The 25,481-nt window shown below is 30.5% G+C and overlaps 1 protein-coding gene across 1 annotated transcript; it reads right to left on the bottom strand.

Annotated features, from left to right (window-relative positions):
• Positions 1–4,622: 4,622 nt before the first annotated feature.
• On the bottom strand, positions 4,623–24,670 carry LOTGIDRAFT_127178 (hypothetical protein; the record flags this gene model as incomplete). Its single annotated transcript, XM_009063227.1, has 10 exons — positions 4,623–4,850; positions 6,678–6,833; positions 9,174–9,335; positions 12,682–12,774; positions 14,514–14,669; positions 15,481–15,608; positions 17,208–17,343; positions 20,382–20,468; positions 22,363–22,533; positions 24,521–24,670. Coding segments are annotated over 10 exons (1,467 nt in total), but the record flags the coding sequence as incomplete, so codon positions are not given.
• Positions 24,671–25,481: the final 811 nt, after the last annotated feature.

Here is a 25,481-nt window from a genome sequence, read left to right as displayed (position 1 = left end):
GATACCATAAATAAATGTACAACCACCAAAAACGCAATAAAATATGGATTTCAATGAAGCTAAATGGACTAGAAATGTACAAAAAATAAGAAAATCTTAAAATCTTGTGATCATAAATGCATATTATTAAAAACTTAAATTTTGGCATTTGTCTAATGAATGGGTTTTGGAATGAGATGAGTAAACAAAGTTCAACAGACATTCCGCTTATTTTGTAGATGCTCAAATTTGTGAAAACTATACCCCCATATATAGAGAAATGTGTCCCTTAACGCATCTGAAATTTTTAACTAAAAAATCCAACTGTAAATTTTTTAACGTCAAAACTATTTTAAAAAGTATACGTAAACTTTTAAAGTTCGTTATGTTTTTAGGAAGCTGTAAACTATTGTATGGATTTAAGTAAAATTAATGCCTAATTGTAGAGAAATATGTCTCCTACGTATTCTCAAGGTTTCAACTAATAATATCGAGCCATTAAAAAGTCAAACACCAAAACTAGGTCAAACTGCTCAATAAACAATTAGTACTCTCATCAAATTCAGTTTGATCAAAATACATAGATACAAATAGCATACTTTAGAAATATTTTCAGGTATAATTTACAACGTTCTATAATGAAAATGTTTAACAAAAAAAGCGTAATGCCCCTTTAAACTAAAAAGAAACGATGTCAAACCCAGTGGGAGACTGATCAAGTATTCTACAAGTGAGGTCGGCTTTGCTTCGCAGTAAGTAATATCAGCTTCTGATGGAAATGGACATTTGACCGACCTTGCTACAGGCGAATTCTGTTTACTATTGGACCTTCATCGACTGCTAGTAACTGCCGGCAAAAGTCTCTCAATTGTTCCTTGTAAATGATTAATGAATTTTTTAAAGTATGGTTGGATTTCATAGAAAGGAAAGAACCGCAAAAATTCAATAATAAAAAAAACATATTATGTTAATATCTGCATGTAAGACTATGGAAGGGACGACAAACAACTTCGACGATACATTTTTGGTAAATTGTAGGTTAACGGGGTCTGAGATTTTGATTTTAAAAAGCATAACGGATAATTAAAAGCAAATATTAGGAGTATATATTAAACCATATATTCTTAAGATAACATGACTAAAAGAATAGTGGTAAACATGAATTTAGCAATTTATATTTAAAAATGATACGAGTTGAAAGAATAGTCATCGGGAAGTTTTAAAAAACTAAGGATAAAAACTGGATATGAGTTGAAAGCTTTTTGTGTTAAATTCTTCAAATAAAACAAAATTATTTATTAAATAAATTATAAATCAATTTATGATCAGTATTTTTTAATTCCTCCGAACAACAAGTTGAAATATGATTGATCAATTTGCCTCGAGTCAAGAAAGCTTCGCTACATTTGGGGCATTCAACAAATTTATGCTTATCTTTTATGTGTCTGTTTACACTTCTTTTATGAAATAGGGAACCACATTTAGGGCATGTAGTCTTTGTTTTATCATCTAATTCCATAGTAAGAATCTGAAATGGAAATAGAGATATTTTTGATATTTTGATTTGGAAGAACGTTATGGAATTTCAACCAATTTGACTAAATATGCTTATTATTGCTGTTAAAGCCATGCCAAAAATGTAGCGGTGAATATCAAAGGTAAATATAATATTGTTTCACATATTAAATTAAGTACGTGATTGGGAGAAATAGATAAATCAAAGCGCCAAAAGTATTTTAATATCATTTTCCTAAAATGTTTAAACATATGAAGGTACGCATTTGACAGTTATCAGTTATGTCATATTTTGTAAGTTAAAAACTAATTGAATGACTGATTCAAACCATAATATAAGAGCAGTCTATTTTATTCTTGGGTAGACCTATTACTACTTAGACTACATAAAAAAAGTGGACTGATCTTGTTAAGGTTTTGAGCAATTCTGAACGCGATTAATGTTGGCTCAACTCTACCTGACGCGCTTAAAAATAAATCAAATACCGAGCTACAAACCGTAGAACAAAAAAACTAAAATCGCTAAAATAAATACGAAGCTATCGTAGTAAGAAAAAAAAAGAAAATCCGTAAAATGATACAAATGTGATCAAATGGTCATCTCGAACCATATACTGAAATCCAAAGCTTCGAATTCAAACCCTTAAACCAGTAATGGTATAAATGTATCTTACACTATACAACATACCAAATACATACACACACAATTATCGCACTATAGACTTCAAAAGTATGTGAATAAACTAAACCCCTTCAAACACCAATTAAGTATGCTTTAAAAACACTAGGCAACAAAATATATATATTTACACGGTAGTACAAGACATACACAACAATAAGAGTACACTGGACTAGTTCTAAATTCTCAATTAAAAAAAATCTTTGGTCAAACTACATAGACTATAAAAGGTATGAATATAAAAAAAAAAAAAACACAATTGTTCACAACATATATCAAAGTTACAAATTTGTATAAATTCTTTGGTGAAAAACAGATTTCATTTGGTTGGTTAGCTTTTTAAAAAATATTATTGCTTGAGGTATTTTATGGAATTGATTGATTTTAAGTCACTAGATAAATGCTAAATAGTCAATTGGGCCTTACCTGAAATGTGTGGTTATGGTTTAAAACCAAATTTTTTTGATCCAATTGTTCCGGTCTGTTGGATAAAATTTTGATGACATATTTGTAGTAATTTTACTCTAATTGAACTCTAGGATTGGACAGTAATATCTAATTGAACTCTTCAACTGAAGAGTAGGCTATTATTTGAGTTAACTTTTCATTTGAACAGTAATATTTGATTCAACTCTTCAGCGAATAGTAATGTTTGAAAAAAGTCATTAAACTCTTGGATTGAACAGTAGGTTTTCTATATTAATAAACTCTTCGGCTGAAGAGTAAAATTTGATTATACATTATTATTTGATTTCACTCTTGAACTGAATAGTAGGTTTAATATCATTTTGTTTTAAATTAAACTCTTGGATTGAACACTTAGTTTCCTATTTAAATAAACTCTTGGATTGAAGAGTAATATTTGACTAAACTCTTGGATTGAAGTGTAATATTTGATTATACATTATTATTTGATTTCACTCATGAACTGAACAGTAGGTTTAATATCATTTTGTTTTAAATTATACTCTTGAACTAAACAGTAAGTTTTCTATTATAATAAACTCTTGGATTGAAGAGTAATATTTGATTAAACAGTAACATTTCATTAAATTCTTGAACAAAACAGTAATATTGAATAAACTCTTGAACTGAAGAGTAATATTTGAATAAACAGTAATATTTGAATAACCTCTTGCACTGAAGAGTAATATTTGAATAAACAGTAATATTTGAATAACCTCTTGAACAAAACAGTAATATTTGAATAAACAGTAATATTTGAATAAACAGTAATATTTGAATAAACAGTAATATTTGAATAACCTCTTGAACAAAACAGTTATATTTGAATAAACTCTTGGACTGAAGAGTAATATTTCATCAAACAGGAATATTTGCATAACCTCTTGAATTGAATAGTAGTATTTAATTAATCTTGGATTGAGTAATATTTGTTTAATTTCTTGAACCTAACTACTAATAAACAGTACCAATTGATAAAGCTCTTGATTAGAACAGAACAACTTAATGTAACTCTTGGATTGAAGAGTAATATTTGATTAAACTCTTGGACGATCAGTTCTACTAAATAAGTAATTAAACTCTTGGATGATCAGTTCTACTAAATAAGTACTAATAAACTCATGGATTGAACAGTAATATTTAATTAAACTCTTAGTTTGGTCAGTTCTACTAAATAAGTACTAGTAAACTCTTGGATTGAACAGTAATATTTAATTAAAGTCTTGGTTTGGTCAGTTCTAATAAATAAGTACTAGTAAACTCATGGATTGAACAGTAATATTTAATTAAACTCTTGGTTTATGAGTTTTACTAAATAAGTACTAGTAAACTCATGGATTGAACAGTAATATTTAATTAAACTCTTGGTTGATGAGTTCTACTAAATAAGTACTAGTAAACTCATGGATTGAACAGTAATATTGAATTAAACTCTTAGTTTGGTTAGTTCTACTAAATAAGTACTAGTAAACTCTTGGATTGAACAGTAATATTTAATTAAAGTCTTGGTTTGGTCAGTTCTAATAAATAAGTACTAGTAAACTCATGGCTTGAACAGTAATATTCAATTAAACTTTTGGTTGATGAGTTCTACTAAATAAGTACTAGTAAACTCATGGCTTGAACAGTAATATTTAATTAAACTTTTGGTTGATGAGTTCTACTAAATAAGTACTAGTAAACTCGTGGCTTGAACAGTAATATTTAATTAAACTTTTGGTTTGGTCAGTTCTACTAAATAAGTACTAGTAAACTCATGGATTGAACAGTAATATTTAATTAATCAGAGCATGGTACCAGCGAGTGAGTCCCAATATGTCAGAATATACTTTAAAACCCAATATAACTGAAATTTTAGCTTTTGACTTGAACATTTACTCAACATCAAAATGTGCTTTTAAATGGAATTCTATGCATATAGACTTAGATCTGGATCTAGTCATTAGTGACTACTGAGGTAATTTCGAACAATTCAAACATTGCTTTACTCCATATTCATATTGGCTTTTGGAGGTGGGTTGATATCATCATTAAAGGGACAAATAAGAAGATGGCGATTTCTGGACCCTGTCTGTGTAAAAGCTTTACCACATTTTGGACAAGTGCAACGCTTATTCAAATGAATGATATTGATATGTTGGCGTAGATTTCTTCGGATCATCAACTTGCCACACTGATTGCATGCTACCTTCTCAAAACCATAGTCATAGACCTAGAAATATAAAACATTGGTTTTCACTCAAAGTTTTTTTTATTGAATTCAAAATTATTACAACATATCTTCATAAAAAAAAAACATAATTCATTGTTTAATGCAAAAAAAATATTTTTCAATATTTATATCAGACTCAGAATGAAGAGTTGGAAATAGAGCTAACATTGAAAACATTTTTAAGTCAACTGTGTTGGAGAAGTTATTATTACATAAAGTTTATATATAAAGGCTTACTTCTTCCTTTCACGTTAATAGCAACAGAATAGCTGACTTTACAAAAGCAAAAACCCAAACATTGTTGAACACTAGGAGAAAGAATAAATTAAGAAGTCCAGTTTTTATGAGGCTGGAATTTTCTTTAAGTATGTTTGATTTATTAAACCTATAGATATATATATTTATATATATTTGGACACAGAAATATCATAATACATCTAAAAGTTTGCTTAAACAGCTAGTAGAGTTGACATTCAGTTATAGCATCCACACTATTGCAACATTCTCTGAAATATTATCAATTACAAAACTACTGTTAACAATATGTTTAGGACACAGAGGAATATAGTTGTTTAAATATGTTCTTTACCAGCTTACAGAGCTGAATTCAGCTGTCTATATCAAAGCAATTACAAAACTCTCTGAAATATGTTCTACTCACAAAACTACCCATATTTATATATATTAAAGTTTGGTTCGAGTGGAATATAGGTGATGAAATATGTTCTTTACCAGCTTACAGTGCTGAATTCAGCTGTCTATATCAAAGCAATTACAAAACTCTCTGAAATATGTTCTACTCATAAAACTACTCATATTTATATATATTAAAGTTTGGTTCGAGTGGAATATAGTTGAAATATTTTCTTTACAAGCTGACAGAGCTGAATTCTGCTGTCTATATCAAAGCAATCAGAAAACTCTCTGAAATATGCCCTACTCACAAAATTACCTATATATATTTAAGTTTGGTCAGAGTGGAATATAGATGATGAAATATTTTCGTTACCAGCTGATAGAGCTAGGATTTCAAATGAAAATAAAAGTAAAAAATATAATCAAAATGCATTGTTTTTGATGCATATATTGAAATATTTTTATTTTGTAAAACTAATGGAAAATACAAAATCAATTATCGGGCTTGGAAATCTTTCAAAAACTATAATAGTGTAAATAAGTCTTACAATCATCATGCAAATTTGTAGTCTTGATTATCTTAATATCCAGTTTTCATAGTCAAATGTGTCTTGTGTATCATAAATTTGTCAAAAGCTTTTTTTTTGTTTTACATACAAAATATTATTATTTTAATTCAAATTCACTTTGTTTACACAGCACCTCAATTCTTAAGATTTCTGTTTAACCTATTGATTTGTCAACACAAAAATAACCTCATTTAAAACCTAAAAACAAGAAACAGTTTAACTTATAACAAATTCAAAGTGCTAAAGACTAACATATGAAAATTATGAAAGTGCTTAAGGCCAACATAATGATAAATCATGAAAGTGCAAAAAATCAATCAAATAATGCAAAAAGTGCATATCTAGTGCATTCTAATGATGAACAATCTGTTATTGATTAAATGTTAAAGAACAAACTTTGTAAAATATAAGCCCTCAAAGAAGGAAATCCACCCAAAAGAAGAAATGTAATATCAAAGGTAAAGTTGCATACATCTTAAAGCCATTACAGTGATTTTGCAACTTTCTATAGCACTTCATAAAGTATAAACCTTTCACATCAACTTATTTGGGAAGAATTTTGTTTGGCACTGTAGTTATTTTCCATTGGGGCGCTAGAGTCTGACTTCTTTGTACAACCTACAATGTGACGATTTAGTGAACCAGTTTGTGTAAAAGTCTTTAAACATATTGGACACATAACTCTTCTATTGAAATGCTGTTCTTTGATATGCCGATTAAGATTTCTTCTATGAGCAATAAGCTTGCCACACATTGGACATCCCAGTTTACTTGTGACCTACAAAATATAGTAGATTGGCTTTAATTTTATCGAGCTGATCAAATATTGGAAGATATTATTCATATTCAAGAGTGTAAGCTTAATAAAGACAGAGACATGCACCATTAGCCCTATTCCTTAAAAATAGAAATTCTACTTTAAAGTCAATTAACAGTCAAATATTGCCTTATGTTAAAATTAGAATCAGCAATTATACTGTTAACAATACAACTATTACACCTCTAGATTTCCTTCCTTGACGCTTTTTAGAAACACAATTATTGTGTGAACTTTTCAGGCAAACAAGATTGTGAAAGTTCATATAAACCAGATCATGAAATTTTGAAAACACAAAATAAAGATATGTAGGGTAAACAATCATGAAATTTAAAGTCAACAAGATTATGAAACTTTGATAAACAAAATTATGAAATATGGGAGGATAATGGATAATTAAGAACATAAAATCTATAGCAGAAGAGATCATGAAATTTAACATAAAAATTATCTGCATGGAATGAGTAGTTAATTTCAATTCTAATGGACTTACATATACATCTTTCTCTTAAATTGATATTCAAAACTGTAGAAAACCAAGTTTTAAAATTTTCTGGCAGAATTGTGCTAAATATTATTGTATGTTACAGATGTAAGCTAGTTTCAGTTATAAGTTGGATAAGTTGCCAAGTGGATATGTATATAAAATATATATTCCAGTACCAACTCAACATAACTTGATGTGGTGACAAAGATCAGACACCTAAATCAGGTTGAACTGACAAGCCGCAATTAGTTTTAAGCTGATGTCTTTTGAGCGATCTGTTTCTGGAATATGAGGCATTACAAACATGACAAATATAACGCAACTTCAGATGTTTTTCACGAATATGAGATAACACAGTTTTTCTATGGGATAACACATCTCCGCAAACAGGGCACAAGAATTTCTGATTGCCAACTTCTACTATTACCTACAATGAATGAAAAAAATATTGTCAGTTCCTTTTCGATTCCAAATGAAAATTTTGAAAAGAAAAAAGTCATGAATGAGTACGAAAGTTTCAACAATATTCCAGAAAAATTGATGGTACGAAAAATACTTTAAAAATTCAACATTGGTCTCCATAGATCATTGGTGGGAACGCAATATAGCATGTTACAAACTGAAGAAATGACAAAAGTTTTAGATTTCCAATTGTCAAGAGACCATGGTTTACTGTCTTAAGTGCTTTTACTTTGTCAGACCTGTCTATCTTGAATCAGCAACTGAGTGAAACTGGAATTGACAAATACAAAGGTGTCTGAAATAGAGTCTCACATCACATTTTGGCAGGTTGGCAACCTCAAATTAGAAAATTGTGCTAGGACCGGACAGCCATGCCTACTTATTACGGTACAATTTGTAAGTTTGAATTCTATTCCATCACAAAATATTTATGCAAGTGCTTAGTCTACTACTGGTCATAAAATTAGGATTTTTAAAAAATGTGTACTTAGACTCTGACCATTGCCCTTGTGCTATCCATTCCATCTGTAAAAAAACTCTGCTTTTGTGCAGAATACTCATATAAGATAAGACATCAATTCAATTTATTATGGAATCAATAAGTTACATTCAAAACACAATTTTACATACATAATCTCTTATAGGATACAAGATGCAATGCCTTCTCTATTCAATAATCAAGCAGGAATGTGCTATGCTATGGGCAGCTGAAAATGACCTCTATCCGTAACATGCAAATATTTAGACCCCTGTATCTCTTAAGAACTGAAGTTTATATCCTTATGCAAACCATATACATTGTTTAAATTATGACTATATGAACATGAAAAATAACAAATATTTGTAAGTGTAAGTACAAATTATTAAGTACAAATCATCTGAACTGCAAAACAAAACCCGAAATCCATAACAACATTTTGGCAAAACATTTGTAGCAACCTGTGAACTTTTCACATGAGAATAGAGTAGAAGTATTTGATAATGAAAAGTGGTATCAGGTTTCTAGAAGAGTAAGCATATATCATTTAATAATTGTATAGTAAGCTTAATATGTCTTAGAATTTTTGATTTTCCTCTGTTTTAAGATCTGCCTTATTTGCTTCAGAGACAGAATCTTGACTGGTGTAAATGCCTTGAGAGAGTATGTTTTTCGTTGGGGATGTTGATGAAGCAACAACATTTACATCCTTTTCAATATCAGGCTCTTTACTAAATACCCCAAGTGAATCCATAGATTCAAGGTAAAGCCTGCTTGTCATTTGTAAGGAATTTCTTGATGAAGGACTCATCCTGGGGCCTCGCAAAACTGTGCTTTGAGTCACCACGGATCCCATGCTTAAATCGTGAGTCACATGACTAGATAAGTGTCTTTGAAGGTGGTACTTTCGACTAAAGGCACGTTTACAAACGCTACAGATGAATTTATCTTGTCTATGTTTATCATTCATATGACTGTACAGACTATTTTTATTATGGTAAACCACCCCACAATACCGGCATTCATACACATTCATCTGTGAGTTGCTCTTCAAGCCAAAGAAGGACACCTAAAATCAAACAATGGAAGTACTTTAGTTTCAAACTTGAACATGGGCAGGAGGTCAGAACCTCCATGAAAATTAGGTACATGCAAGCATAATTATAATGAAGTCCTTTAAAACTAGTACTGGTTAATTTACAATCATAATGAAGTCTGTTAGAACTAGTACTGGTTTATTAACAATGGTATAGAATGGTTATGGTTATAGAAAATTGCCATTGGATTAATTAAAGTTTGCTAGCTTATTGGACATGATTGCACGAATTCAACTAGTACTGGTTTATTAACAATCATAATGAAGTTCCATAAAACTAGTACTAGTTTATACATAATCATAATGAAGTCCTTTTAAAACTCGTACTGGTTTATTTGCAATCTAAATGAGGTTCTATAAACCTACTACTGGTTTATTAACAATCGTAATGAAGTCCTTAACAGAAAATTGTCATTGGGTTAGTTACAGCTTGGTGGCTATTTGGACACAATTGATCAAAATAAAACTAGTACTGGTTTATTGACTATCACAATGAAGTCCTTTAAAACTAGTACTGGTATATTAATAATCATTATGAAGTCCTTTTAAACTAGTACTGGTTTATTTACAAAAATAATGAAGTCCTTTAAAACTAGTACTGGTATATCAATAATCATTATGAAGTCCTTTTAAACTAGTACTGGTATATAAATAATAATTATGAAGTCCTTTAAAACTAGTACTGGTATATTAATAATCATTATGAAGTCCTTTTAAACTAGTACTGGTATATTAATAATCATTATGAAGTCCTTTTAAACTAGTACTGGATTATTTACAAAAATAATGAAGTCCTTAAACAATAACGATTTATTTATAATCAAAATGAAGTCCTGTAAAACTAGTACTGATTTATTTACATAACTGTACATGGCACAATAATGAATAGATGTTACATGAAACTATAATTACATTAAATTATCTCAATATACTGATATATTGTATTGGATTTCACACCGTAAAGCATAATGATAATTAAAATTCATATAGCAATTTTACTTTCAATTGGTATAGAATCCAATCTTCCATTAAACTAAGGCTATGTTTTTGATTAAAAGAGGTGTACTGAAATGAATTTTAACATGATTTCCAGAGTTTAATAGTCTGGATTTTTTTGGGTTGTTGGGTCTTTGTCTATTCACATTTCTTCCTGATAAGTACAACAAGATCCACATTAATCTTGAATATTAAGTAGTGATAGTGAGACAGCATATGCTTTCTCTTCTGGAACACTTGATACCACTCTGTGATGGTGTTTTTCAACACTACATCTATTAACAATCCACATAGTTAATAATGTTTATTTGGTTTATATCTATTACTAAGTACAACACATGGGTTTAAAATGGTATTATTTTTGGGCATGTTTTCTATGGAAGCCTTAGTCTATACTAATACAACAGAGCTACTGATTGTGGGAAGAGTCTTTACTCTCATAGAACAGAGCTACTGCTGGTGGGAGGAGTCTGTACACTAATACAACAGAGCTACTGCTTGTGGGAGGAGTCTTTACTCTAATACAACAAAGCTATTGCTTGTGGGAGGAGTCTTTACCCTAATACAACAGAGCTACTGCTTGTGGGAGGAGTCATTTCTCTGATACAACAGAGCTACTGCTTGTGGGAGGAGTCTTTACTCTAATACAACAGAGCTACAGCTTGTGGGAGGAGTCTGTGTTAAATTTGGATCCAGACTGGGATCGCCAACAAATTCAGCATGGGATCTTTTAAAGTGTCTTTGCATATCGTATTTCCGACTAAATGGATGGTGACACACGCTGCACACAAATTTTTCCAGCTTATGTTTATCACTGATATGGCTATAGAGACTGTTCTTATTGTAATATATAACTTCACAGTAAGGGCATTGCTTTCTATAACTACTACTCTTCAGCACAGTCTTCCAATCAAATAACACCTACAATCAGACAAGGGTACTACTTTAGAATCTTATAATCAACAAAACATAGTATATACACAAGATATTTAATAACAAAATAAAACTGATATTTCAATCAATTCACAGAAAAATAAAGCAAAAAAGTATTCAAATATGGGTTTCCCTATTGTTTAGTGTCAAATTAAGCAAACTTTTTGATTAATTGGTGTTTTTAATGAATTAACATGTACTTTTCATCATATCATTATGTTCTTATTGCATATAATATAAAGTTTTAACCAATCATAAATGTCTGTGTATGTACAGTCTGGATAAACTAAAAAAAGACTTTTTGACCTTTCTTGATAGGTCACTCGGTCTATCCTGGTAATTCCCTTCTAATTGAGCTAATTATGAACATGTGGGACAAATTGGTATTTTTCCAAGTCATTAGAAGAACTCTTCTTTCTATTCATATCAGTATTAGCATTTTAATTTTCATAAATGAAAATAAGGGAACCCATCTTTAAATCATATCAATTAAAATCTGTACAAGCAAGACCATTACATTCATCAAAATCTCGTCCAAAGTAGTTAAAGTAGTGGACTCCTCTAAAGAGAAGTACCATCAGGTGTAAGGTCAACAGATTGATATATACCTGACAAAAACCAATCATCCAAGATGCAAGAAACAAATTTGTCAAATTATTGCCATATATGTACATGTAATTTAGCCAGTGGCACAATCCAACCAAAGATATGTTCAAGTCCATATCATATATTCCTTTGAGGTTTCAAAAGGGTACCTAGGATGCATATATTGCTTAAGACTTCATCCATACTAATTCAAATAGAAAATGTGTTAAAAATGGAAGATTTGAGAGTAAAAAAATATAGCAGGATATTGAGACCAGTATGTCTATCAATTGTCTGTTTTCGATAACAGGGACATATCCCAATTGGGGACATATGCACTTTTCTTTGGGAACATTGGATTTGTCGCAGGCTACGAAATTTTTTTTATCCAACTACAATACATACAAAATCTCATTCAACTACACAATATTCAGCCTTGGTTAACACTGGCTCATGAGTAATCAGCCAATTATAGGCAGCATACCACCAGAGACCAAGTCTGGTATCCAATCCTAGTTTATCTTTCAATATAAGGAGGCCATCGCTGTAATGCTGATAAAATTTGAGGACATATTAAAGAAGAAGAGTTTGAAAACCACTGTTATATATTAGGACAAGGCTATATAAATTCCAATACTGGTATTTATCATGGTGTAATCGCCAGCCCATATAACTACGTTTCTTTCTGCTTAACAAAATTTTACTCTGATTCAAACTCAATGGAAGGCTGTATTTCAGATTCTTCCATATCAATAAGGGAAATAAAATCAACATCTTTGTGAGTCTTGTAGTGTCTTTTACGATCAAATTTTCTCTTAAAACATCTGCCACAGTAGGGGCAGGGAAAGTTATTCCTGGAATCATGCTTGTCTCCAATGTGGCGCCATAGACTCCGTTTAAATTGATAGACTGCATCACAATACGAACATACATGTACCTACAAACAAATATTGAAATGGATCAGTGTTTATTCAGTAAGAAGCATTACATGTTCAATGACAATTAGATGTTATAACTACAAACAACATTTTCAATATTAATAACAACATAAAAAAAATCTTAATTAGCACTTTATATTATTCTGCCTTATTCATTATTCAAAAAATATTATCATAGACTTTGAAGATCTTTCAAAAGTATTGTCCTTTGTCTTCAAGCACATGTGCCACTCACATCATATTCAAATTTAACCATATTTGGACTCGAATCTTGCTCTTGCCCATGCTTCCAAGATTTTTGCATTCCCAACTTAATTATATTTATAATATGAAACGAGTTTGATAATTGTCTTCATGATTTTATCGTCTGCAAGACAGACCATCATCATCAATTGCATGATCTGCTTGTGATTATTGACATAGTGGAAAACGACTGACTGGAGATATTTGTCTCAACGTGTGCCTGCAGATGGTTGGTGAAACTCTGCCGACAAAAATCGCTGAACAAGACCTTTCGTGTGTCAGCACCTTTAGTTTTCACAAATGGCACTAAATGCATTAAAAACACTCCAAAACTACTGCACATTCAAATAACCTCTTAACAAACATTGAACCACTGTCCAAAGGCAGTATATTATAAATACTTTCAAAACATTAAAAGTCCCCAAAAGTAAATCCAAGGAACATCTTGACCATCATTATATCTTATTATCACTGCCCAATAAAGTGTATAGGCTTAAAATATCTGGCTCAAAATTGTTGACTAGAAATAACAAAAGGTCAGAAGATAAAAACTAATAGATTCGATTTTTCTGACTTTATCATCAAGCACTGACAAAAGATGAAAAAATAAAGAACACAACAACAACATGGATCAAAAGATCATTTGACTAGATAAAATCATGAAATCTCCAAGTGAGATTTGGAGTTCCTTATCATAACAAACAACCAAGATATAAAGGACTAGATTTGATTCTAAGCAAGTTTAAAAGCATATAAACTCTTAACATGGAGTATTTTAGATAAAGAGTGAGGAAGTTCATTATAACTCCTGTCTTTCAAATTTCAGATCTGCTTCTTGAAAGATGTATAGAGTTATAAAGATTAAGTATGATTCACCATTTTCAGGGTTTGATTTGGTCTTGAATATATGTATATAGTCTTCAGAAGAACTAGAAATGCATGAAAATCACAAAATTCCTTCAGATATACCATCTTCTATTTCTATACATTGCGAAAAGACGAGTTGTCATTTTAACTTTCAAACACAAATAATTCTGTACACACATTTAAAAGCTCAAATATCAAGGTGAGCTATGAACATTATTACTGATAAGCTCAGCTAAAAAATTCCTGTTTCTGTGACTAGGGTACGATTGGACAAAATGATGTCCCTTAGACACAGATCAGTGTAATATAAACTTTATGCTACACAAGTAGGACTAGAATTTAAAATCCAATAAATTAATGTAATATTAGTATTAATGTGGTGTAATGTGTGTCATGAGCACTTGATGCCACTCTACGACTTGTTATCAACATGTTAATCATGTCTATTTAGTATATATTTAAACTAAAACTGCATCAAATTGATGTCCAATTGGACTGGATCAAATTTAATTGTTTCATCTTTCTGGTTGTATTCTGAACTGGAATGATATTTTACATGAATTTGTGAATGTCTTTCGAGATGATATTTCCTATTAAATCCTCTATTACAGACAACACAAACAAATTTCCCTTTATTTAAGTGGCGGTCTTCAGTATGCCTTTTCAAACTTCTTGGGTTATTGTAGGAGGCACCACAGATATTACAAACACGCTTCTGAGGAAACATCACCTAAAAGCAGAATATTGGAAGTCGGTTTATTGTCAAATTGTTACTTAATTCATTTTGGGGAAAGTTTTTCCATGCAAAAATAGAATTTTTTCACAGCGATTCTATTTGAAATGAAACGAAAAGAAAAATACAACTCTTTTATTTAACATAAAAAACAAAACGAAAATCACAACAGTTTTTATTCTTAGCAGATTTATTAACAGAAGTTTTAATTCCTGATTTGAATTTTAGACTCAATTAACTTCATAAATAGTCCATTATTGAAGCAGAAACGAGCAGCAAACTATTGGATATATTATATATATAACATAATATTGAATTCAAGAACACCATGGAAATCAATTCCCAGGAATATAATTCCAAAAAACTAGATATACACCAAATTTGTATCCCAACGCAGATATAACTAAGCCCACAAATATATATATAGATATTGATTGCAATTGAATATTTTGATTTAACTAAATATGCTCTTTAAAAAGAATGAAAAATGCGCAAACTTTTCAATGACAAATCTTCATGCCTCCTCATCAATTTTATGTTAAGTCATTCTTGGATTTTTCATCAACATCAATAGAGATCTTCAGACTATGTGAATGTCGCTCTACAATTAACGTATTGAGCACTATTTTAACATTGGTATTTCTATACAGCTCTACAATTGATGTATTGAGCACTATTTTAACAGTGAAAATATTTTATTATTGTATTATATAATATAGATATTTATAAATGTACCCTGTAAAACCACTTTTAACTTATATATTTACATGAAGATATTTTTATCTGACACCAATGTTCTTGGCAAATGCATTTGAGAATGTCTATTGAGGTGGTATTTTCTCGAGAATCTTTTTCCACAGACAGTACAAGGGAATTTCATGTTATTTACATGTTTATCTTGAACATGATTATAAAGACCTCTCTTGGTTGGATAAATCACACCACATTGATTACAGGTAAAATCAAAACAACTCCTATTGACCTACAATAATAAAATAAGTATTCTTAACATTATGCAAAAAAAAAAAAAAACGGCTACATTTACTGTGGTTTAGGGGTTTTGTTCAGTTGGTACTGGACAAATTCTCAAAAGAAATGACAATGCAAATTTAAATGTAATTTAGCTTATATTCATGACAGGCTTATGTGTTCAATTTTCACTGGTTTAAATTTTTTTGGGTTTAGTTTGAGCTATACGAACAGAATTATTTTAAAGTAAAATAAAATATTTTCAATCTTCAAAATCACATGATGTCACTCTGCAACTGGGCTTATAATAGCCACACTCTATCCTTCGAACCACACATTTATCAAATTGACATTTATAGCAAAATCCACCTAATGTTTATTTTTACACTTTCAATTATGTTTTGTGTTTCAAAATGAATTTAATTCCCATATCTCCCATTATGACTAGGCAGGCTTAAATATTCCCTTCTGAAATGTTCAAATGATAATTTAAAACGCCAAGAACAGCAGGTGCAAGGGACAAGGTGACCCAATAATAAGTTTATATATACTCTATTGTATGGTTACACTTTTTCTTCTCTTTAGTTATTTTCCATTCTTCCTCTTTAGTTAATTACAACATATTTAATACTGGACTTATCAATTCTTTTTAATATATCACTTAGGCAATGCTGAGGATGATGCCAACAGTATGGTGTCTGTGTCTAATGCATGAGCATAATGATATTTACAATATATATATATCTACATTACTGTAGCAGTATACATATAAACACATCAATAAATCCACATAAACAAGATTAACAGATGAATATATACACAGATTAAAATAGATTAGAATAATTGGTGATAGTCATTATAATAAGTGAAAAAGTAAAATTGTTGGTTAAATGACAGTTGATCTCTCTTTTGCTTAACATCATGATAATACTGGTATAATATATAGACCTTCTCTCAAGGGGAAATTGAGAGCAAATTTCACAGGTGGTTGAAAAAAAATAAATCAACAGCCCTGTAACACAGCCAGTCTTCCATTGTTGGCCAAGTATCAACATTGAGACTACGGTGATGAGTCAATATCTACCAATATGAACTTTTGTACTTCATCAATATTATAATTGAAAAGGGATATGAATCACTATTAAAACAATTATGTTTTAAAATAGTCCAAAATAAATAGAAGGATCATTATCTTGTGACAATATTTATTATAAATCAATAAAATAAAATGACAATATAATTTGAATAAACAAAAGAGCAAATAATTCAGTATAGGTATAAACAAAAACATAAGTACCTCGTACAAGCAAACCCTTTCAAAGTGACAAATTCAAAAATCCTTTTCTTAAGAATAAGACATGATGAATTAGAAATGGCCAAAATGACCCATCGAAAATGGAAAAATTGCAAAATTACCCTAGTAATATAACCTTATAAACTCAATTCACATGAAATTAAAAAAATTTGTGTATTAATTCATTTGATCAACTTCTGAAAGAAGATGTTCATAATCTCTGCCCAACCTCAACACATGAGAAGTTACATGACGCCTCAAGTGATATTTTCTAGAAAATGTTTTCAGGCAAAATCTACATGAATATTTATTGAAGTCCCTGTGTTTATCGCGAATGTGATAGCTTAAACTATTGGCATTTGAGTATTGGGCACCACAGTCAGGACAGCTCTTCTTCTCAAGTAAACTAAACTGACTGGATACCTACAATCAAACAAAGTATAAAGTAAGTTTGTAGCTTAAAGCTATTTATGAAATTACAAAAACTTCAAGAAACTGATACAAAATTTGTGTGCACTTTTCAACTTTTGTTAAGGGCTGATTATATTTTTTTTATTACATGTTAGCTTTAATATTTTGAAATACTGCCCTAAAACAATTTTAAAATTAAATGTACCTATAGATATTCAAAAATAATGAAGTAGAATTATGTTATAAAAGTATAATAATATTTGCCTTCTGGATAGTTTTTCTAAATACAGGTTAGCTTTAATATGTATAAATTACTGGCCTATATCAAATCATAACCACTAAAACATTTTGATTTATACATAACATAAAGATGTACCCATAGATCGTCAGATATTCAAAAATAATGAAGTAGAAATATATTAAAGCTTTAGATTCAAACCCTAACAAATCTTAACAACAAAAACTGCATTTAAATACATTACACAAAGGTTTACCCATAATGGCATAAAATTTCAAATATTGATAAAAATAATGAAGTAGAAATATGTCATTAATATAAAAGTATAATCATTTTTGAATTCTTTTATAAAGATCTGATTAGTTTTTCTCATTACATGATAGCTTTAAAAAAATTAAATTACTGACCAATGAGTCTTAATCACAATAAAATTTACAGTCACATTAAGATGTGCTGTTCTTGGCATAAAACTTTAGACATTTAAAAATAATGAAGAAGGAATATGTAATAATAATATAATAATATCAGTCACTTTTGTTAAGGGCTGTTTTTTTTTTTCTTTTCATGTTAGCTTTAAAATTTTCAAATTTTCAAATTATCTCTAAAAAAATTTTATATTTACTTCATGGTATAGACTACTGACATTCAAAAATAATGAAGTAGAATATATGTAATAATGTATTTGCCAAAATTTTGAAAGGGGCAATTACCTTTTCTCATTTTATGATAGCTTTAAAATTTTCAAATTACTGACCAACAAATTAACCTTGAAATTTGGATTATTCATGATTTATCCATAGAACTTCAGATATTCAAAAACAATGAACAAGAAATATGTAATGATAATAAAATAAAGGGCTAAATATTTTTTTCTCATATCATATAAAATTCTTTTTTAAATTATTGACCCAAACTTTAAAAAGTTTATAAATAAGCTTACCCTTATTGGGAGAGATTTTGATATTTTGAAAAATAATGAAGTAGACATGTTTTATAATGAAGAACCAGGTATATACATTGTAGTTAAAAAATACACATATATGGTAACTGGAAGCTACTGTTAAACTTTGGCCCTCATTTTACGACTAGGTATTGATTCAAGAGGTAGATACAAAACTTAGACGACAAAAAATTTTACAAAGGATATGAACACTTTTTTCTTAGCACTGTATAAGTAATATATTTACATGTAACAAACAGCTGGTATTGCTCACATGGTTAAGAGATGACTGCAATGTCAACAAGAGAATGCATATCAAGGGGGACTTATTGTGTTGATAAATTTGAATTACTTATATGAACTAGTTATATTAATTGGCGAATTGAACACAAAATTATTGGTTTTCTTCATAATACTACATATAATATCAAGAACTAAATATCATTAAAAAAAAAACTCATTTTTGTAGTGCACAAGAGACTAAATAAATTTGGTAATTGGTAAAATCAAATGTCCAATTGAACAAGAAATTATTGGTTTTGTTAAATGGTTACGTATGACTACTTATTTAATATCAAATACTAATATCATTGAACCATATTGCATTGCTTGTTTTTCAAATTGTTATTATTTTTTTCACAAATTTCATAAACAAATACTAACAGTTCCTGAAAAACTAAAGAGTAGAAGAAATCTCAGAAACAACAAGTTAAAGGGGACAAACCAAAATTTTGGTTCAGGGCATGCGATGATTTACTTTTTCCTGATTTTAAAATTTTTGGCATAAATACAGTACAGTCACTTGGAATTCACTATCAAACCGAGTGTGCTGAAAATTTTACTATATTCACTATATAAATATTCTGAACACAACGAACAATTTTATTACCGTACTTAACACAATAAAAAAACACTTCTAAAAAAAATATCAAAGTTTTGGATGAGGTATTTCTTGAATATCTGGTATTGCTCTCCTTTTTAAAATCAAAACATAAAAAAAAAATTTATCTACTAATATAACAATCCTATGACTAATAAATGCAATAATATATTCTATGGATAAATGTACATTTTTAACAGTTAACTTGTGCTTATATCATATATATATATATCAACCCGTTGAATTGATGTTATTTCTGTTAATGCCCAGGAACTTGCAAAAAAAAAATATTGTTGTATTTTGTTGACGAGAAGTTGTTAACACTAATTCATGATACAGAAGAAGAAGAAAAAAATTTCAGCGCTTTCTTAGTACTTCCATTGTCCAAAATATATTTTAATAGTACTGCATGTTAATTTATGACTATGTGCTTGACAGTTTCCCTGCAAATTCAGACTGTTTAAAAATTCTGCTGATGTTTTGTGACAGAAAGCTTAAATGCAAAATGGATAGTCAGAAGTCATAAAATTTTCCAATTCTGATGAATACAACATTAGACTTTAAGTTTCGATAATTCAAGGCAATGGATATTGTCAGAAAATTTCCTATTTTCAATTTCCCATTTTTGATGGACACAACATTGGACTTCAAGCTTCAAAGCAATGGATACTGTCAGAAAGTTTCCCATTTCTGATGGACACAACATTGGACTTAAGGCTTCGACACTTCAAAGCAATGGTTCTTGTCAGAAAATTTCCATTTCCAATTTTCCATTTCTGATGGACACAACATTAGACTTTAAGCTTCAAAGCAATGGATCTTGTCAGAAAATTAACTTATTCCAATTTCCCATTCCTGATGGACACAACATTGGACACTTCAAAGCAGCTGACAGCTTTAAGAGATTGCAAAATGGATCCTGTCAAATGCACACAATTTTATTGAGGTAGCATTCCTACAAAATCATGATGAGTCGTCCTCATATGTTTGTTCAGATAATATTTCCTGGAGAAGGTCTTGGAACAGATACCGCAGACAAAACCACCCTTATTAATGTGTTTATCTCTAATATGATGATACAAACTTATCTCTTTAGCATACACTGCATCACAGTATTGGCAACTATGGCTCTTCCACATATCCATGGACATCTAAAAACAGACAATAAGGTTTCTTTTAGATATTTTATTTCATAAAAGTGTCATAATCAACATTCAAAACAATCAAGAGACCACTGTAAATGGTCATAAAATGTAGGAAACTTAAAAAATTGCTTATATACAAAAATTATGTCAATATTTGCAGCTTATCCACAAAAGAGATGAGTATATGAGTTTATTTATCATTACCATAGCAACTTATGTTTACTATCAATATCAGCTGCTAGTTGGAATCTATTCAGGACTATGTTATAACATAAAATTATGTTTATTTAGTTTGACAAATAATTACACTTATCAAATGGATACTGCTTTATGTTCTTATCAAAACAAGCTTTTAATGTACAATTTATCTCCCTTGTGAGAGTTGAATAAAGAGCCAATCAAATGCCACAAAGGGCATCTGCAATGGCCGACTAGTAGTTACAGCCACAATGTCCACTGTTTTTCTGTCAAGGCATTGTGAAGATGAAAGCAGGCATCAACAGAATATGCCAACAAGACAAATTTCATGAACAAATTGTTAGCCATTATCTATAAGGATGAGCTTGCCATTCATTTCTATCAGTTGCTCTATCAAACACACATAATCATGTGAAATGTCTGAGCAATAGGTGTAGCAACAAGCATCCCATGATCCTAACGTTATGCTTTAAGTTAGTTATATAATTGGAGATTCAATGGCAACCATTGTTACCAACATGGCTGAACAAGTGTGATATTGCTTAAAGCCAAATGCATTTCAATATATCCCCACTCTTTTCCTCAATAATTGTCACCAACCCTTTAATAATGTGTAGACAAAAGTCTTTTAAGTTGGTACTTAGATTTGGACCTCTCTAAACAAATTACACATGTATGCAAACTGATAGACATGTTTCTCTTTAATGTGCTTATCAGGATTGCCTTGGTAAGAGAGTTGTACTCAACAGAAGCAAAACTCTTCAGAAAGGAGATTGAATGAGGGAAGATAACTTATTCAAGGTCACATCAAACAAATGCTGGTTTGAATAACTGAGATTAGAACCTTCGACCACCATTTGTTTGATGTAACCAAGCAATTGATGTGATGTAGATTCCAATGCTCAAACAGACTTTGCTTCAGCCAATGCAGAAAGACAAACTGTCTTTCACTGTTGAAGAACAGACTCTAAAATCTCCTGGGCACTGAAATTCCTGCAGTATTTTTAAGTGTTCTTCAACAATGTCAAGTAATAATTCTTAGGTTTTACAACTTAATTTAATTCTTTTGTTTATCTGTATTAATAATTTGTGATTCAATTTAATAAAGGTTTGTAGTTGATTGATGCTTTTTTGATACACAAGCCCACAAATTAGACATTGAAAGCCCACTTCCGACCCTTCTGTTCTGATAATGAATTTAATGTTAAAAGCATAACATTGCTATGGATCATTGATGTCTGCTCTGTTTAATGAAATAGCAGTCTATACATCTTTAAAATGCTGGTTCAGAACAATTAAAGGGATTGTAAAGAAATTTCCCATTTTTTTTATGTGTGTCAGGGACACTGACAGCATCAATTTGCACCATTCAAATGTGTATGTTTGTCTTGCAACACCATTAATACTAAGCGCTTGATGACATTGCTATTTGCGAATGGCCTTATGTGTTAAAGCAAATTTCGTAATTAGTTAAGTCAACAAACACCCAGTTCGAATGGAATTGCAGGAATCACAGACATCTGAAAATTGGAATGATGCAAATTGATGCTATCAGTGTTCCTGATACGCATAAAAATTTATGTTAACTACTCAAGACCAATGATTTCTTGGAATGAGTTGCCATATGTCTGAGAGCTGTAAACTTGCGATTGAAAGCTTTACCACAGATGTGACAATCAAAAGTTTGAGCCTCATGCTTGTCTTTAATGTGCCGATTCAAACTTAAGCGTTTATCATAACTAACACCACAGTATGAACACTTATATTTCTTCCCTGTTTTTTTTCGAGTTTCAACAGTGTTTGTGGAATAGGTTGTCATTGTACCAGTAGATGCAATTGTAGTAGATGTAACCTACAAACAGATAATAAGTTGAATTTAGATGCGATGTTAACAGTCCAAAACCTGAATTTCATTCCTAATTTAGTTCCATCAATGCATGGAATAATTTAAAGATACCTTTGCCAATGATGGCATTTTCATCAGGACAAAAGTCAAAAGAGTTTGCAGGAAGAGTTATCAACTTTATAAATGGTAACATGGGGTATAGTTATCAACTTTATAAATGGTAACATGGGGTATAGTGTTTCACTTTTGTAGGTAAACCTCCTAAGAAGGACCAAGATTATAAATATTCAGGTCATTGAATTTCAAACTGGCCAATCAACACAAGGTTTTGTAATAAAACACACACAATGTGGAAAAATGGTTGTTTTAGTTAAAATTCACTGTCTTATATGAAGCTATTTCGCATCAAGTAAACCATGGTACCCATCTATTCACTGATGATTGATAAGGGTCCCTCACACAAGGATGAGCCACAAACCGCTTGTATACATCAAGTGTAAAGCTAAGACAAGGCAGTTTCTAATTCAGGATTATTGATAGCAGAAATTAGAAGTAAATTCTCAAGCCAGGGCGCAGACACGATTCAATTCTTCTAATCAATTTCCTACTGTATTGATAATCCTGCACTGATTCGTCTATTCCCACCTTTGGACAGATGAAATTGTGACTAAAATCAGAAGAACTTTCATAACCAATTATATATATCTCACAGGAGATAACCACCTAAGAAAAAGAACCAGTTTTTATCACATCTTATTCAACTTTTAATGAAATTTCAAATCTTTGTAAACATAAAAATTCAAAAGCAAAATTTGTTCTAAATGTAACAATTTAATACAATTATATAAATTTCATTCAATATTCAACATATAACAATATATGTAGATTTCTGCAACAAATGGCATAAAATTGATTGAAGTTTAATTAAGTATTTAAATAAGTATTAATTAATATGTGCCTGGTGATCTAACAACGGATCAAGGTTATATTTAAGCTTTAACTTTGTGCCAATACATCACGGTAACGCCAAAAAGGGACATATTTTTCGTATGAAAATTCTTTAGAGATGTAAGTGACCAATGAGTTCATTTCCGGTACTTTTGAGAAGCATATGCAGCACAGCGTTTCTGGAAGTCTTACGTCTCTGGTTCTTAACAGCAAATAGAAATTCAGCTTTCTGCAAATGCATTTGTGCTGGGTTGAACTTCAGCACAAGACATATCAAGAAGCAGTGCATAAACCTTACAGACTGAATGTCTTAATAAGTCACATCAAAAAAACTTTAAACCAAAAACAGGATAATGCCATAACCTATGGTTGTTTATTCATTAATTATGCGCATATGTTATATCCTAACCAAAATTCAGAAGAATGCAGTAATCAAATGAAGTAAATCAAAAGATATTTTAGTTGGCACATGTATGCTAAGTACCTTTTGGACTCCCAAAGTAACACCCTATCAATGTTATAATGCTTGCAGTACCTTCTCACACAACATAAGCAAAGGGAAAGGGGAAAAATACTGTAACCAAAACTAATGACCAGCTGTCTCTGAAGGGTTTGCTTATATATCCACAGGGCCTACTTATGATCATTGTTAAGTATACTTGTATTCATTGTCTACACAGTATTAATATCAAAATTTTCTCAGCTGTATAACAGTTGCCAATTGAGAGAGATATCCTCAGAAAGTAATTGCCATTTCCTGCACAGTATTATGTAAATTCAGATATATCTCTTCCAATCAGTTTTGCCATGAGGCAAAAGAGACCTATTGGTTCAGAAAGGTATTGTCACATCGTACGTATTCAAAATCTCATATCACAATTTGCTCAACTATGATTCAGTTCAGCTTTGCCACTCACAAAGAAACTAAGTATTTGAGTTGGTGTTAGTATTTGCTATGAACTTGAGTTACATGACGAATCAAATTAGCTTTACGATTAAAACTCGCACCACACAAATCACACTGTACATTACGGTTTTCATGTTTATCTTGAATGTGTCGATAGAGACTATTTCGTTTATCATACTTGGCACCACAGTGAGGACAACTCAGACCACCTGATTGTGCATCAAACTTAACCTATAACAGAAATAAGGCACTGATAAGCTAATAGTCCATGATAACATACACACAGGTGAAATCAAAGCATTATCATGTTTGTTATATGTATGTAAGAAAGAGTCTCTATCGATAAGATATTGGTTCTATTAGGCCCTAACATAATTTAATCACATTTCCAACAATGACCAAACTTCACCCAGACCCCCCTTTGCATCAATTGAACTGGAATGGCCTTGTTTTGTAAGTACTGGTATTGTATGATTGTTGTAGGTTAATTCAATCTTAACATGTCCACATTCATTCAATATCTTAGTGAGTGAGTGACTCAAAACACATGATACAAAGAATCCATTATATATTTCAAAGATATTGGTTTCAATACTATAGTAGGGTATTACAAACTATATAAACCATTTGCCCCAGAGTACAATTTAACTGTAAATATTGCCCTAAGAACCCTTGGAAAAATTCATTTGGCTGTCCAAGATGAACTTCGAAACACTTATCAAATACAAGTTCTGTTTAATCGGTATATATGGATACTAAGTAATAATCGGTACTATGTATTAAGTCGTGTTTGATTGGAATGTGTACAACTAAGTAAAACGGTCTTTTCAAGAGTAAAGTACATGTACAACAAAATCAGAAAAAAAACAACAGACCACAAAATTCATATCGCAGGATTCCATTTCAAAAACTTCATGTTATAGATTGTTTCATTGTTGTTGTTTATACTTCTCTGTTCGAGAATTTAAACCACTTTCTAAGTTGGCTTATGTTCCCAAACACAGAACTACAAAAA

Source organism: Lottia gigantea (genome assembly GCF_000327385.1).
Source record: "Lottia gigantea unplaced genomic scaffold LOTGIsca_56, whole genome shotgun sequence".
Lineage (NCBI taxonomy): Eukaryota > Metazoa > Mollusca > Gastropoda > Lottiidae > Lottia > Lottia gigantea.
The sequence above is the reverse complement of the archived record's forward strand: the minus strand, read 5'-3'. Positions and strand labels throughout refer to the sequence as shown.